The sequence below is a fragment of the Salvia splendens genome, unplaced genomic scaffold (genome assembly GCF_004379255.2).
Source record: "Salvia splendens isolate huo1 unplaced genomic scaffold, SspV2 ctg152, whole genome shotgun sequence".
NCBI classification, from domain to species: domain Eukaryota; kingdom Viridiplantae; phylum Streptophyta; class Magnoliopsida; order Lamiales; family Lamiaceae; genus Salvia; species Salvia splendens.
Genome location: NW_024598792.1, coordinates 156,140 through 171,517, shown reverse-complemented (window position 1 = coordinate 171,517; position 15,378 = coordinate 156,140). Strand labels below are relative to the sequence as shown.

Here is a 15,378-nt window from a genome sequence, read left to right as displayed (position 1 = left end):
ACCAAGGAGAAAATTCGGAGGGATTTTAAAAATGATGAATTTTTTTATTTGACCGAAGAGTAGACTGTAGAAGAAGAATAAACACAGGCAAAAAAATAAAAAGAAATAAAAGAAGATCTGAGGCCACATACAAACTTGTGGCTCAGAATTCAGTTTCGCTGCTGATGTGGAATCAAACCTTAAAAACGCCATCTCTTCTCCCACGTTGCCCAAGAACAGGTATGCACTGATAAGAGAGAGAAAACACGCACAAACACAGAGCAAAAAGGTACCCCCAGAAATAGAAAAAGAACACAAAAAACTCAGTGTGAGTGCGTGTCAGATCTCTCAATTTTATCTCAATTTTATCCCAACTCATCGGGAGTTTTTTTTGTCTTGTTTATAAACGGTGGAAGAAAGAACTCGAGGGGATAACCAGAGAGAAAATGTCTGAAGTGAAAGACCCCAAGATTAAGCTTTTCGGAAAAACCATCGAACTTCCCGAGACTGCCTTGGCGGCGGAGAAGACTGGTGAAGCAGCTCAGTCATGTGATGCTGCTGGAGAGGATACTTCGATTAATCAAGATCCCCCTTGTTCATCTAGCTCCATGATTGAAGAAAATGATATCAACGGCGACGGAGAGGACCATGAATCGAACAAGGTATTCATTTCGAACTAGTAATTGATTATTGAAGTTTTGATGAAAAGTCCTTGGAATGAGCATTAATCGGTCGATCTTGGTTTTAATTGATTTTTTTTTAATTTTTGTTTACTTTTGTGTTATGCTGTCTCGATTTAGGGTTTCAGAGTGGTTATGTTGTTTCTGGCTTACACTGAATATGAATTCGAAAGCTTAGTTTAGTATCTATGATAAAGTGATATACTTATATGGTTTCTATGTGTCTGGTTAGGTTTGCAATTGTGATTTATTCCTTGTATTTCTGGGGTTCATGGTGATCTTTATGAATATCTATTGTCTACTTCAATATTCCAAAATCAAAAGTGTTTGGGTCAGTGTAGAGAGAATTGTGAATTGGATGGAGAAAATCCTAGTTGTAGTGATAAAATTGAAGACAGATGAAATTTAGTAACCATCTCTTCTTTATTGTCTTCTAGATTGTGACTTTGTGATGTTTTTGGCATTAATGGAATCCCTCATTTGTTATAAACAAATGGAATGTGCTATTTAGACCTTAAATGGGGCTTACTTATGCAACTAGTAGCAACTGTGAACTCATAGCTTTTGCTTCCATATGATTGCAGAACCAATCAGGCTTAAAACACGACGATAAAGAGGAGGGTCGGTCCCAGGCTTTGACATTGGATGAATTAAAAGATTCTAATGCAACCCCATCTATAGTTGAGGAACCTAAGGCATTGTCTGCTGGTAGCGATGCCAGACCCATGGAAAGCTTGAAGACGGAAGAGGACCAGACTGAGACCAGTGACTCACAGGACAAAACTCTGAAGAAGCCAGACAAGATACTCCCGTGTCCTCGTTGCAACAGCATGGATACAAAATTTTGTTATTTTAACAATTACAACGTCAACCAGCCAAGACATTTCTGCAAGAATTGTCAGAGGTACTGGACAGCTGGTGGGACCATGAGGAATGTGCCTGTAGGGGCCGGTCGCCGTAAGAACAAGAATGCTGCTTCCCAGTTCCGTCATCTAACTGTTCCTGATGGCCTTCAGAATGTTCGGGTGGACCTCCCGAACGGAATACACCACCCTGTTCTGAGCCCCAATGGCACTGTTATCACTTTCAATTCAAACACACCTCTATGTGAATCAATGGTGTCTGTCTTAAATATTGCCGATAAAACCGTCAGAAACAACATGAGGAACGGGTTTCACAGACCGGAAGAAGTAGGAATCGAGGCTTCTCATGGGCTTAAAGAGAATGGAGATGATCGCTCAAGTGGATCTTCCACCACTGCTGCAAGTTCAAAGGAAGAAGTTGGTAAAACCGGCTTGCCTGAACTGATACCAAACAGTCATCCCTTTCCTCCCCAAGTTCCTTGCTTTCCAGGTGCCCCATGGCCTTATCCGTGGCATTCTGTTCAGTGGACTGCTCCCGTGTCTCCACCAAACTTTCAACCCGGTGGCTTTGCTTTGCCCTTCTATCCTCCGGCACCAGCTTACTGGGGTTGTGCTGTACCTGGCCCTTGGAATGTTCCTTGGATTATCCCCCCAACACCATCACAGAGCCACACTCCTCCGAATTCCAGCCCCAATTCCCCGACATTAGGGAAGCACTCGAGAGATGACAACACTCTGATGCCCGTCAACCCAGAGGAAGCAAGTGAGAAGGAGAGTAATCCCGAGAAATGTCTGTGGGTTCCGAAAACTTTGAGAATTGACGATCCTGGAGAGGCCGCCAAGAGTTCCATATGGGCAACTTTAGGTATAAAGAATGAGAGAGCGGATTCTGTGGGTAGTGGTGGTCTTTTTAAGGCCTTCGAAAGCCAAGCGAAAGGCGGTGAAAAGGCTCATGGTCCAGAAACATCGACAGTATTACAAGCAAATCCAGCAGCTTTGTCTAGGTCATTGAGCTTCCAAGAGAGCTCTTAAGCTTACCGAACTGTAGTTGTCTTCTTCTTGAATAGTCTCGACAGGATATCATTGCTTGATTTGTTCCAGACAATCCCTTGTGCCAGGATATCCATTGATGAAGCTACAGACGAATGAGGCTGGAGATTGGGTAAATTCTCTTCAATCTTCATAAACATGTGATTACTTAACATTAAAACTAGCAAATAGCTGTTCTTTGGTAGGTAGTAGATGGACTCGGGGGCTTGTTTAGTTATTGTACATAATTATGCGAGAGCAAGAACAGTGTAATGCTTGTGCAGCGCAATAAGTTGAGTTTCTTTGTAATACTATTTGCCTCTTCCTAAAGTAGGTTCTTATCGGAAAACATCCATTTCTATCCAAGGCCGAGATGGTCATCGAATTTGATATTTGGATTGGAATTAGATGATACAGTATTTAGAAAGTGTGACTAAGAAGAAGCCTTTCTACTCTTTTAGGTCAGTGTTCCCTTTAGTTTAGTGATACTTGTGTAATAACAGTCGATAGTCTTTCTTGATTAGTTAAGCATGTGAGATGTCAAATTTGGCTCAAGGGTAGGAGATGGTGAATACAGTGGTCCACATTATCTGCTTGTTGAGTATTATATTGATTTATCTTCTTAGCATGTGTGTGTGTGGGGTTTTCTTGCTCAAGATGAAATTTATTTTGAAAAATAATGACAAGGTATATGATTTTAATAGATAGAGATGAGAACACACCTCTTCCTTTCACTTTCGATTTCGATTTCAATTTCAATTTTATCATCAATTCGAACTTACTGTTAACCCAACTAATCAATGATGCCAGAATTGTCATGTTTTTAGTAATAGCTCTATCATCTTCTTTGGTGGATTTCAATATTCAAATAAATCTCATCTAATTTATCATTCTCACTTTCTATACATGCATTGTGAATTTATTTTCCAGCTTATGGAAATGGTATATTGTAGCCAATTTTTGTACCTCACAGTAATTAACATTTCTGATGGAATGTTAACTTGAATTCGTACACTCCATATTTTTCTTCAAAAAATGGGTAGTATGCGTGATTTTTGTATAATTGCACTTCATATCGGATAACATATGCTAATTTGTATTAATTCAAAATACATTTTGCAAGTTAAATAACAAGCCAGTATACAACGATTTAGGAGTTTGATCCCTGGCGGCGAGCCCACCGGCTAGCTGATCCCTAGTGCTCGCCAGTCCGCTCGTCTAACCATTGCAGTCGGCAAGCGCCAAATCGGCGGAAAAAACGGCGAGCGCACGCCGATTCCCGACCGCTGGCCGATGCGCTCGCCGATCGGCTGGCCGCCATTGCAGGCTCTTGATCGGCGAGCGATCGGCAAGCAGATTTTATTTTTTTATTTAATTTTCGAAACACTATATATACGCGATTTGCACCTCATTTTCATTTGCACCACTTGTTTTAACGAGTATTCTCTTTATCTTAATTTCTGTACAAGAGCAACAACGCGAAATGAGTAGCGCGGGTGATAGTAGTGGTGGGGATGCTGAGAAGTACGACCGGCGAATGAACGAAGCGTTGGAGGCGTATACGTCCCGTGAGATGGACCGGTTGTTACAGAGGGCCTTGCAGCCGGCGGTACCTCGACCTCGACCCGTTGTCCACCGCCGAGCAGTGATTGAGCGGGATCACGTAGAGCTGCACATCAGCGGCTACATGAAGACTACTTCGCATCGGAGCTGCAGTTTAACACCAACCTTTTCAGGAGGCGTTTTAGGATGAGCAGGGCTCTGTTTATGCGTATTGTTAACGCTTTGGAGCGTCGATATCTGTATTTTCGCTTCAGGCACGATGCGGCTGGCAAACCCGGCCACACACCTATTCAAAAGTGCACTGCGACAATTAGGCAGTTGGCCTACGGAGGCGCGGCAGACATGGACGAGTACCTCCACATCGGTGAGACGACTGCCCTTGAATGTTTGAAGTATTTCTGTCAGGGCGTGGTTGAAATATTCGGTGATAAGTATCTTCGAAGCCCTACCCCCGAAGACTGCAAGGAGCTGATGCAGATGCACGGGGAGAAGCATGGGTTCCCGGGTATGTTAGGCAGCATAGATTGTATACATTGGGAGTGGAAGAACTGTCCCGCTGCCTGGAAGGGGTTCTACACGATAGGCTACAAGGGAAAGAATCCCACGATGATTCTCAAGGCCGTAGCTGATTACCGGCTGTGGATTTGGCATGCATATTTTGGGGTAGCCGGTTCGAACAACGACCTCAACGTCCTCAACTCGTCGCCCCTTTTCAACGAGCAGTGTCAGGGCGTCGGTCCGGCCATCAGTTTTATCGCCAACAGGAACCAACATGATATGTGCTACTACTTGGCGGATGGGATATACCCTAGGTGACCCGTCTTTGTGAAGACGATCAGGTGCGCATCAGATGAGGTGAAGGCCTACTTTGCAGAACGGCAAGAGTCGACGCGCAAGGACGTGAAGCGCGCATTTGGTGTGCTCCAGTCTCGATGGGCGGCAATTAGGGGTCCAACGCGATTGTGGCATGTCGACTGCATTGCTGATATAATGTACGCCTGTATTATCATGCACAGCATGATTGTCGAAGATGAAGGTGTACAACTGACTAGTTGGCCAACGACGATAATGCAGTCGGTCCAAGCCACGACGTGGCCGCCCCGAACGTACGAAGTGGGGTACCTCATGATGAAGCCGGCCGCCTCCAAGCACATGCCGACATGCGCTAAGTAGAAGCTCATGTTCGACTCCAAAAGGATTTAATTGAAGAGTTGTGGGCGCGGAGGACTGCACGGAGTTAGTTTTTTTGAAAAAAAAATTATGTAATTTTTTTTATTTAAATAAAATTATTGCATTTTCCCGTATTTGTGTCGTAAGTTGAAGTCCGTATTTGGTGTGATTGTTATTTTATTATTTTGTTTATTGTGGCTAGACTATTGCTTGTCCTGATGATGTGGCAGGAAGAGTTTTTAGTGCTGATGATGTGGCAGGAGGAGTTTGTGGCTAGGCTATGGCTGGGCTATTGCTTATCCAAAACTATTGTGGATGCTCTTAGTGTAAGATATTGTCTCGTCTTTTCAGTTTGCTCTTTCAATCACATTGACAAGTTACGAATTCTTGTTCAAGTGTTTTAAGAAAATGATGTTACTTGTATGCTGTCAAAAAAGACTTCTACATTAGTGTAATTATTACTCCATCACAACAATTTCCTGTGATGTATTTTTCGTAGAAGGATATTGGACCTGAATTCCCAGTAAGAAACTATACTACCATTTAGTTATAAAATGAAATAATTTGCCAACAAAGAGAGGCAGCGTGGACTTTATGATACACATATAGTTAAATAAAAAAGATAAAAGAAAAAGTATGAGTAGATTCAAAGCAAAATAAAGTTGCACTGGATTTAATGGTTTTGATACAAGTACATGAATTATTATTCAACTAGTAGTCACATACATGCGTGCGTTTGACCCACAAAAATACTTATTAGGATTTGGAAGAAAACTGGCACTCCAAGAAACTCACGCCATTGCTACTGCTACTGCTACTGAGTTGCAGGTACTTACTTGACAACATTCTCATCCTCTCAATTTCAATCTCTTTATGTAGTATATTTATATGAACATTTGCAGGAAAAATGAAGGACAATGTTTGAGTTGGATTATGCAGAAACAGGGCCAAACCCACAATGAAAGATCTGTTCCTTTCCCACCTCCGCCTGAATCTCCTTATTGAACTTTCCTTTACCATTCTATTTCCAGAGTTTGCTTGTATTCAAATAAATTAACTCACACTTATACATTTTTCTCTTTTGCTTAATTGTTTACTATCTTCAATTTATAACTGTATTATCTCATTTATCACTTCTTCAATTTTTATTGATATCAACAATCTTTTCTAACTCAACATTTGATAATTTAGGTTCGTATCAAGGTATTAAGGAGTTATTTCATTTTTCTGTTGACGATTTTGACTCTTATTAAAAAACCAACATAGTCAGTTTTTGCTCGTGTCTATAAGTCAATCTAAATCATTTTTGCTTATATTCATTAGTCACATCAATTTTTCATTGATAGTTTGTGCTTTTGTCAAATTTGTTTATTTTTTGTATCAGAGGTTTTTTTTATATGCATGGATTAGGGTTAAGCCGAGTCAATATAGATATCATAATGAATGACCTAACAATTAATTATAGATCGTTAATTATTTTGATACCATGATAAAAATAAAAATAAAATGAAATAGTACTAGTATATATAGAAAAATAAAAGATCCGAAGGATTGTAACCCCAACTTCTTGTGTTAAAATCTGAACTTTTGAAGTTTTAATTCTACCTAGCATGAAATTTGAGCGACTATTATTTATTAAGTTTGCAATCTTAATTTTAACTTATTAAGTTTGCAATCTTAAAAATGCTGTGCTAAATTAAATTTGGAAATCAAGAAATTGATTTGAATCGAATTATAGAAGTCCATGTTTTTGGTGGAAGTATTAAAGATAAAAATTTGAAGGCAATCAAACGTTTGTTTCCCCAACGGATAAGATATTTCTCCCCGCGTCGCCGTGACAATGGCGACGGCGCTATCTTCCATATTGCCGCTAACGGCGCATAGCTCCCTCTCTGCATCCACTTTCAACAACCCTCCATCGCCCCTATGGCTAACAACGCAATTTCTTCGCCCCTTCGCCCCTTCTCTTCGAACGAAATCACCATTTTCACCCAATTCACCGCCGAGCTCCGTTAATGTCCCGTCGGCGGCGGCGGTGGAAGGTGGACAGCAAAGCGGTGACATTTCGATGAGCATTGACGTCCTTAAGCGCTTCATTGACCTCAACTCCGGCAGTTGGAAGGGTTCTCTCCATGTAATTGTTCATTCTTCCCAGCTCTGTATTTTCTATGAACAAAATCTAGGTTTTCACTTTTACGTTTTCATGTATGCAATGTTTGTAATGATTCTTCTGATCAGTTTTAATCGTTGACAATGTTAATATGAAGCTTCATTCTGTGTTTGTTTTGTATGAGTGAGGTATTTCTGATTTGAAGAAATTTTATTACTGTGATTTAGAGAGTTTGAACTTTGAGCGAGGATGCTGATAATGCATTTTTGGTTGATATATTGCAGCAATTCGATTGTAATGGGAATTTGCTATATAAGATTAGTACAAAGCTTGCTGCGAGCTCTTACGGAGAAAATGAACTCATGAGTTTGATCCAGTCGTAAGTTTTTACCCTGGAAGATTACTTGAACGGACTTTTGATATGAACACATTACCATGGATATAGGTTATTTGTCGCTTTCATATGATTTTCGTTTTTCTTCCTTTGGGTATGATTGAAGCTTTACTATCCAAGTTCCTAACCAATAAATTGAGAACAATTTCTGTGAAGTCAATGTTTTTGGAAGGTGAAACTGTATAACCTGTTTTGAGATTCAACTATTTATTGGTTCGAACTTTGAAGTAACTATATCTTTCCAAGTGCCAGAGAAACTGCATAGCATGCTATGGTTGCTATTAATAGAATCCCATTGCTCTGTTTTTCTTCTAAATGGTATTACTCGGGTGTTAAACTGGTTTCCCAAAATATAGGTTATACATCAGGCAGCCTCCATTGAGCCCTGAAGACGAGCCAGAGTGGTTTGAATACAAGATTAAAGAGACCAACATGTTTACGGTGGACAAATATCAGCAGGTGAGACTTCTTATTACCTGATCTCACTATTGGTTATTCAATAGTAATGCGCAAGATCTAAATTTGCCGGCAGTTCAATAATCGAAATTTGAATTACTTTGCGTATCATCCACTGAATTTAGTTTGCAGATTGGGTTCTTTCCTAAAGAGAAGGCATTTGCATTGAGATACCAAACAGCTGGAATGTTGGAAACAGCTTTGAGAAAAGGGGTTCTAGGTGAAGATGATATTGGAGAAGAATTTCCCAGGTGTGTTCTGCGATATAGATAAGCAGTTTTGGTTGAATAGGTTAACAATTCCTAAAATTGGAAGTTGAGAAAAAACCTTTGATTTATTGTTTTGATTGTTCATCGTTATTATGGAAACACAGCCGTACTTAATATTCGATGTTTCAATATGCATCTGATCATAGCCTGAATGTAAAACATGCTTTTTGCAAGGATTAATGCATGATTGATGGACATGTGTCTCCCCATGCTTTGGATGAATTTATTGACAAGTCCTGGAAATCAAACAACATTTTCCCTCTTTATTCTCTTTTTTTATCACTGCTGTGGAAATAAAATCTTCATTGATGTTAGTTTCACGATTTGCATGTGGTCATGATCTCCAACAATGAGATCAATAATTCATGAATGGACAAGTTTCCTCATGTTCATGCAAACTTTATTTTATTGCTTTAGGAGAATGCATTATCCATACTCTGGAGAATTTGAATTTCATGTTGTCAAATATAGATTGTTTTCCTTTATCAATTAAATGGATTTCTGTATTTTGGTAGCTCCAAAAGGAAAGATATTGTAGGGCAGGCGAGCTCAACACTTCTTAACAACAGTTACATGAGAAAGTAGAAGCCTTTAAAGCCATGGTCTCAGGCCTTTGTGATACACAAATAGATTCTAGTGTGAGCCCCCCCCCCCCCTATTTTTCATATTTTGGGCATCTCACCCTCACTGGCATAGGAAAAGTTAGAGATAAGTTACAATCTGATTATTAAAAAAATACAAGGTGGTGTCGGCAGAGACCTATAAGAAAATGATTCTGAAGTGGTGTGTTTGATGAAGAGGGAAACTTTTCTATCACTACTTGAAGGAGCTCATAGTGGCGTTGCTCCACAAAGGAACTAGTGATGCCTGTGGATTTCATATATAAGTTTTTATATTTGGGTCTGTGCAAGCTGTTATGCCAGTTATCTCCATTATATTACATTAATCTTCAATGTCCTGGCTTTACTTTTCTTCCGGCAGAAATTTAAAGCTTCCTTCTCGAAGGCCTTCACTTGTGTGTGAGAACTGCCTCTGCTCATTGGAACAAGATGCACGAGTCAGAGCTTTCCACATCATGGATCCAAAAGGTGTACTTGACATGCTTCTTGTATTCCTGGAAGAAAGAGGAAGTGGGGTGATTCCTCACCCTTCCTTTGACGATTCTAAGGTACCTTAGATTTAATATTAAACAATCTTATTATATTTTCTCAAAATTACCCAAGTGTCCTGATACTGGTAATACTGGTTCTAGGATTTAGACAGGATTACTCCTCATTTAGGGACATGGAAGGGTCGCTCTGTAACAAAACGAAGTGGTGTTTACGGTGCTACAATAGCTGAAGCAGATACTGTTGCTATACTTGAAATGAACGAGAATGGTCAACTTGTTCAGGTACTTCACCAGTCTTTGCTGTCATTTCTTTTACCTTTATTATTGATTTGTTGTTAGAAAGTTGACACTTGCTTGAGAATCATTTATCTGCTTGTGCAAAGCTACTTAATTTTACTGGATTCTTGTCATGCCTTGGAAAAATCCTCCAAAGCTTATAGTTGCATGATTTTCTTTGGTTAATATTTATGAGGTTTGAAAATGTCTTACCAACCTGCAATGTTTCTAGTTGTTCAGCTAGATGGATATAGTAGTACGTATCCGGAATGAAAAAAAAAATAGCTCTCTCTATTCCGCAATTTAAACTCAATCCAAAACCTGAAAGTTGAACTGTTAGCTTTCTAAATTACTAAATTACAATCTTAAGCCTCAATGTGTTGTTTCTTACATTGTCTTCAATTTACCACTCCCTCATCAATCGTCATTTCGGCCGTACTTTTTACTTGTGCTGCTGTCTGTTTCATCTTGTTTTTTCTTTGATCTATCTCAACTTGCAAATTGTTTATAGATTTACACCAAAAAATCAGTTATAATTGTTTTTCTAGTTTGGAACTTAGTAAACACAAAAGCTTTTGACTGCTGCATCATCTTTCCTTTTTGACGACTGCTTCACCTCTGATGCCTATACATGAATTAGGAAATAAATTTTGGTTGCATTTCTCGATGTGCACAGGATATAAGATGTACATCAGATGGCAGTGATGTAACCACCTCTGTGCACTGGACGGGTTCCATCTCAAATAACCTGGTCACCTTTAATGGTGGTTTCCAGTTCACTTTATTGCCTGGAGGCATGTATATGGGATGTCCTTCGGATGTGGCAAAGAGCGTGCAAGAATCCAAATCATTCCATTTGGAACTTTGCTGGCTGGAGTCACCTGGAAAGAGACAACGATTGGTTCGGACATATGATGTGGAGGGGCTGGCAGTGTCATCGACATATTATCTGGAAACGAGACAATGAGTTTGATGGATCTGCTTGTGCTGTATCCTAACGCTTGCATCATGCGACCATCTTTCTTGCCCTCATCAACATCATCCGGTCTGTAAATGCCAAGAGCCAGAATCAAAGTATTGATCTACTCACATTTATGTGAGTTGACATTAGTTGATTTGGATAAATTTGACATGAATGTAAGTATTTTAATATGCATCTTACCAAAGCTACAGTTTACTTTCCCATCCTTATATTATATAGCCCATTAATGTACATTGTAACTTTGGTAATCATTGTACACACTCTGTCCCTATAGAGTGGAAATCAAGTGCAATATTTCATATTGGCGCATAACCATTTCAAAATTGATGAAGTAAACAACAAAATTCTACTTATGATAAGTGTCATGATACAGAAGTATGCATAAACAGAGAATAGAAAGAAATTTCTGAGACAATACTATGTCTAAAGAAGCCATTGAGAATTCCAATTTTGGAAAGTAGTTGCATTCAGTCTCTACTGGTAATGCATAATGTACATCATCAAACTTGGTAATGTGATTGCCTGGACCTCCAACACTGCTAGTAGAAAATGGCTGCTGTAAACCATTTTTTTCGTGAAATGCATACTAGACTCAGTCGTCATCTAGCCTCACGACTGTTGGTATTTGACCATTGTTGACAAAGCTAATCTTGTTCAATCTCACACAGCCTAAGACTTGCTCCGGCAGCTCTTCTGGCTTCTGAGCCTGTTAGTTTCAAACTCACTCAGCTTCAATATCAATTTAAAGACTTGCATAGATAGAGTATGTAAGCATGTATATACTATAGGTTATCCTTTGAGTTAAGAAACCTAAACATTCTCGAATGGATGCAGATTTTCTGTGAATTCTAACGAACCTGAATTGTCAATCCAAGATCCAGTATTCCATTGCCTAACCTCTCGCGAAATGCACTAAGTCCCTTCCTTGCTATGAAGCTGAAGTGATGGATGTCAAGATCAATCTCAAAGTAGTTGGGACCCTGTGTAAAGAAACAAGCAGAGATGATTAAAGAAATGAGATATTATCATCAAACCTATGCAATCCATCTCACCTCATAGAAGCTGTGCTGAGGGCGAGAAAGAACAGGCTTTTCATTGTACGCGTTAAGAAGTTTTCTCTCGGTGTTATTTGAGACGAGATCGTCAGGATTAACCACCCCAACCATGATTTTCAGTCTTTCTCTGAAAGGAATACTTGATTCTTTTCTGTAGCCTCTAACAACTTCCTTATCGTCCTCGATCAATCTCTGCAGATTCGCAGCAACTATTAAGTACTTTGAACAGTAAAACAATAATTAAGTTGCATTCAATTGTATTTAATCGGCAGAGCACATCAACGAACAATGCAAGGACGGTTGGAACTCAAAGAAATGAATATGTACCTTGATCATTTCTTGGAAATTGGGAGATACGTCTGTCTCAAAAGTCTCCGAGAGCTTAAAATATAGCACAAGGCTCAAGCCATCCCCATCCCCTTCATGAAGAAACATAGAAGGTGCATATGTGGGAAGCTGCAACAATACAAACAACAGCACCAAGCTTCTGTTTGACAGTCACATTACTATGATCTATTTTTGAATATGACACAAACAATCACCTGAATGTTGACAATTAGCAGTGGGGGAACTCCCCCTTCTGATTTTATACAAGGCAGTTCCATGTGCTGGGCAATGTGGTTAATCTTTCTCTCACATGCAAAAAGATCTACGCCGATTGGAATGAAAGGAGTGACATCTGCTGCAGGATTCTTCTTCTTGTCTCTGCAAAAACTACATCATCAGAGACTAGTACTATATCAAATCACGTGCCTGACATTTTTTATATGAAGGATAGGGATTGCATATACTTGAAATAGCTAGGTCCACGGAGCTTGAAAGTGGATGGCAAAATCTCAGACCAACTTCCAGGAGTCGGCTCCCCGTTAGGAGTACAAGGAATCAATAAGCCAGCTCTAGGGCGATAAAGATATTTTGTTGTGGATGCACCTGTATGAACTTCTGTTAAAAATAAGAGCTGGGATGATTGCTTCCATTAGGCAAATGATAAATTAAAAGGTTACTCACAAAATTCATTTGTTTCTTCCTCAATAGCCTCTTTTTGTATGGAGAGCCTAATAATAGTTGCTGAATTCTTCTGAGATTGTGGAATAGAATTTACTGCCTTGTGCATCTTGTCGTTGAAACTTAAGGTGGAAACTAATGCCGGCAAGACAGATTTCAATAGGGTCTCCGACGTCTTATCATCATGGTCGTTCGCATGAACTTTAATACCATTAAAACTTAAGTAGGCCTGGTCTAGTTTTAGTGTCTTCACCGCACCAGAATCTTCACTCTGCACTAAGCCAGGATGCCCTTTTCTTTGGGCATCTATTAGCATTACTCCATCTTTGCTTGAGAACAACTCTTTAAGATTACTCTTGCTATCTACTTCGTAATGAAGAACTCTTCCATTTGTAAATGGGCCATTATCTACACAAGAAGGTGGAAATATAAAAACTGGTGTTGCTGATCCAAAAGCTAAATAAGTTAATGCTCCGAGCAAACCAAAGAGGTGAAAAGAAACTGGAGAAGTTTGCTATTGTTTACCTCCATGAACGCTACTAAAGTCATCATCGGAGTCGGACTCCAGTAAACTGAGTGTGTCAAACCATTCTTCCTGGTAGATTGCTGTAGAATATAAGTATATCTTGTCATTCTTAACGTAGCCAATCTCGTAATCCTCAAGAAACGGAGGTTCATCAGTTTGGATTGGAGTGATAACATAAAACACTAGAATTTTCAGTTTTGTAGGATATACCATTGACATCACTTTGACTGTGGTGAAATTGCAGCTGAGTGAGATGGAAAGAGGAATTAGAGACTGGAGATGTTCTGCATTTGGCAGTCGTGTGAACAAATTCACTAACTGTAGATACTCGAGCTCCTGCATCACTATTCCGTATCCTGTTTACCTCTGAAGCTGATTTCACATGCCTCTTTTTCGAGGGTCCATGGTACCTCCTTCGTCTACTACTTTTTGACGGTTTAGTTGCTATATATGGAGATGATACACAACCACCCATTATAGCAATTCAGTCTCTAAATCTCTGCAAAAATATATAAGGTGCTGCTGAAAAATGCCTTGGGCCTTTATCTTGTTGAATTGATAATACATGACACACATACCTTAGCACGGCATTAAGAACAACGAAGCGCCCCGTAACTGCAACAAGTGCAGTCCTCCCCTTTGAATAGGTTAAAGATCAGAGGGAAGATTCATGAATTGCATTCTCCACTTCCCCTGATGAACTACCAATACATCAAGAGTGCTAAAGTGTGAGCCTGGTCTGGAAATTCAACCAACATCATATCCAACAAAATGAAATAATTTACAAAACAATTGATTATTGAGATTACTATATAAGAATAGAAGACCAAATTTCTAGTATATGCTTCTATCATTGATTTGAATTTAAGCGTCAAGGTGATTAACATTTAACAAATGGGATTCAAGCACCAAAACATAAACTAATACTCCATTTATTACCAGAAGGAATTTGCCTTAAAATAGACACAGTGCGTGAAGATGAGATAGAGAGAGGTGGGACCTGTAACAAAGGCTCTCCATGGGAAAAGGAGAAGTGGGTCCGGTAGAAACTCCAATCTTGCACCTTTCTATTTGTGTTGTTCCATTTTTCTTTCCATTTTTGTATCTATAGTGGTTAAAGATACAGATAGGAGGAGATAGCAACGTTGTTTAATTGGTGTTCCCTCCTCCTTTCTCGTTATTTTTCCAAGTGGTGAATCAACCTTATTATCCGCTTTACAATCTTATCCAATTTGTCTGATTTAATGATTCTTGTTTGGTTTATTGGCATTCTACCATCAATAATGCTCATGAATTATTGCATCACTCGCGTCAAAATGAAATCTTTTCTATTTGGTGTGTGGTTTCTTCATTGAATTTTAAACTTAAAAACATAATTGGATCGATTAAATGATCGGTTTGCGGTTAAATTAGTTGAACTTGCTAGTTTGATCCGATTTTCAGATCACAAATGTAGAATTGAAATTTATGAATGGTATTACTACTATATACTCTGTACTTTGGTTTAGGGATAAACACATTAATAGGCAAGCCGCAACGCTTTACAATGTAAAATAATTAACGAAAATACCCACATCGCGATGTATTAAGATGACAACCCTTCTTAAAGTGACAACGTACCACCAATCCCGTGCTGCCACGTGGCACGTTATCCAGCAATATTAGGTGCGTATCCAACAATATTCATTTATTAGGCGTTTACAAATTGCATGATAGTAATAGGTTGATTGCAGTGTAGATTGTTGAGTATTGCATTATGCAATACTCAACAATCTACACTGCAATCCACGTAGTACTATCATGCAACCATCTAAAGCGCTTACTATGATATTGTTGGATACGCCCCCAATATTGCAGGATAGCGTGGCAAGTGACAGTACGAGGTTGGTGGTACGTTGTCACTTTAAAGA

General features: G+C 39.3%; 3 protein-coding genes across 8 annotated transcripts; 2 read left to right on the top strand and 1 right to left on the bottom strand.

Annotated features, from left to right (window-relative positions):
• Positions 1–230: 230 nt before the first annotated feature.
• Positions 231–2,865, top strand: LOC121789164 (cyclic dof factor 2-like). 3 transcript variants are annotated; one of them, XM_042187677.1, is made up of 3 exons: positions 237–268; positions 400–641; positions 1,244–2,865. In XM_042187677.1, the coding sequence occupies exons 2-3, from the start codon at positions 426–428 to the stop codon at positions 2,552–2,554; spliced, it is 1,527 nt and encodes a 508-aa protein (XP_042043611.1). In that variant the 5' UTR covers positions 237–268; positions 400–425; the 3' UTR covers positions 2,555–2,865. The 3 variants fall into 3 exon arrangements, with proteins under 3 accessions (XP_042043609.1, XP_042043611.1, XP_042043610.1); XM_042187676.1 differs by having other exon boundaries at positions 396–641; XM_042187675.1 differs by having other exon boundaries at positions 231–641.
• Positions 2,866–6,964: 4,099 nt separating this feature from the next.
• Positions 6,965–11,130, top strand: LOC121789158. The gene is made up of 7 exons (XM_042187669.1): positions 6,965–7,418; positions 7,679–7,773; positions 8,145–8,247; positions 8,377–8,495; positions 9,495–9,681; positions 9,766–9,906; positions 10,577–11,130. The coding sequence occupies exons 1-7, from the start codon at positions 7,125–7,127 to the stop codon at positions 10,865–10,867; spliced, it is 1,230 nt and encodes a 409-aa protein (XP_042043603.1). The 5' UTR covers positions 6,965–7,124; the 3' UTR covers positions 10,868–11,130.
• A 34-nt stretch (positions 11,131–11,164) lies between these two features.
• LOC121789157 lies at positions 11,165–14,858 on the bottom strand. 4 transcript variants are annotated; one of them, XM_042187664.1, is made up of 11 exons: positions 14,469–14,858; positions 14,047–14,169; positions 13,679–13,967; positions 13,468–13,548; positions 12,946–13,350; positions 12,729–12,867; positions 12,480–12,642; positions 12,265–12,393; positions 11,935–12,129; positions 11,740–11,862; positions 11,165–11,588 (listed from the first exon to the last, which is right to left on the bottom strand). In XM_042187664.1, the coding sequence occupies exons 3-11, from the start codon at positions 13,941–13,943 to the stop codon at positions 11,475–11,477; spliced, it is 1,614 nt and encodes a 537-aa protein (XP_042043598.1). In that variant the 5' UTR covers positions 13,944–13,967; positions 14,047–14,169; positions 14,469–14,858; the 3' UTR covers positions 11,165–11,474. The 4 variants fall into 4 exon arrangements, with proteins under 4 accessions (XP_042043598.1, XP_042043599.1, XP_042043600.1 ...); XM_042187665.1 differs by having other exon boundaries at positions 14,047–14,161; XM_042187666.1 differs by lacking the exons at positions 14,047–14,169; positions 14,469–14,858 and having other exon boundaries at positions 13,468–13,600; positions 13,679–13,945.
• Positions 14,859–15,378: the final 520 nt, after the last annotated feature.

Excerpts from the sequence above, each read along its gene's own strand:
- LOC121789158 (XM_042187669.1), top strand. The coding sequence starts at position 7,125 with ATGGCGACGGCGCTATCTTCCATATTGCCGCTAACGGCGCATAGCTCC. Across the intron at positions 7,774-8,144 it reads CTCATGAGTTTGATCCAGTC|GTTATACATCAGGCAGCCTC; the intron begins GTAAGTTTTTAC and ends CCCAAAATATAG. Across the intron at positions 9,682-9,765 it reads CTTCCTTTGACGATTCTAAG|GATTTAGACAGGATTACTCC; the intron begins GTACCTTAGATT and ends TACTGGTTCTAG.
- LOC121789164 (XM_042187675.1), top strand. The coding sequence starts at position 426 with ATGTCTGAAGTGAAAGACCCCAAGATTAAGCTTTTCGGAAAAACCATC. Across the intron at positions 642-1,243 it reads AGGACCATGAATCGAACAAG|AACCAATCAGGCTTAAAACA; the intron begins GTATTCATTTCG and ends ATATGATTGCAG.
- LOC121789157 (XM_042187664.1), bottom strand. The coding sequence starts at position 13,943 with ATGGGTGGTTGTGTATCATCTCCATATATAGCAACTAAACCGTCAAAA. Across the intron at positions 12,868-12,945 it reads GGAAGAAACAAATGAATTTT|GTGCATCCACAACAAAATAT; the intron begins GTGAGTAACCTT and ends AAGTTCATACAG. Across the intron at positions 12,130-12,264 it reads ATTTCCAAGAAATGATCAAG|AGATTGATCGAGGACGATAA; the intron begins GTACATATTCAT and ends GCGAATCTGCAG.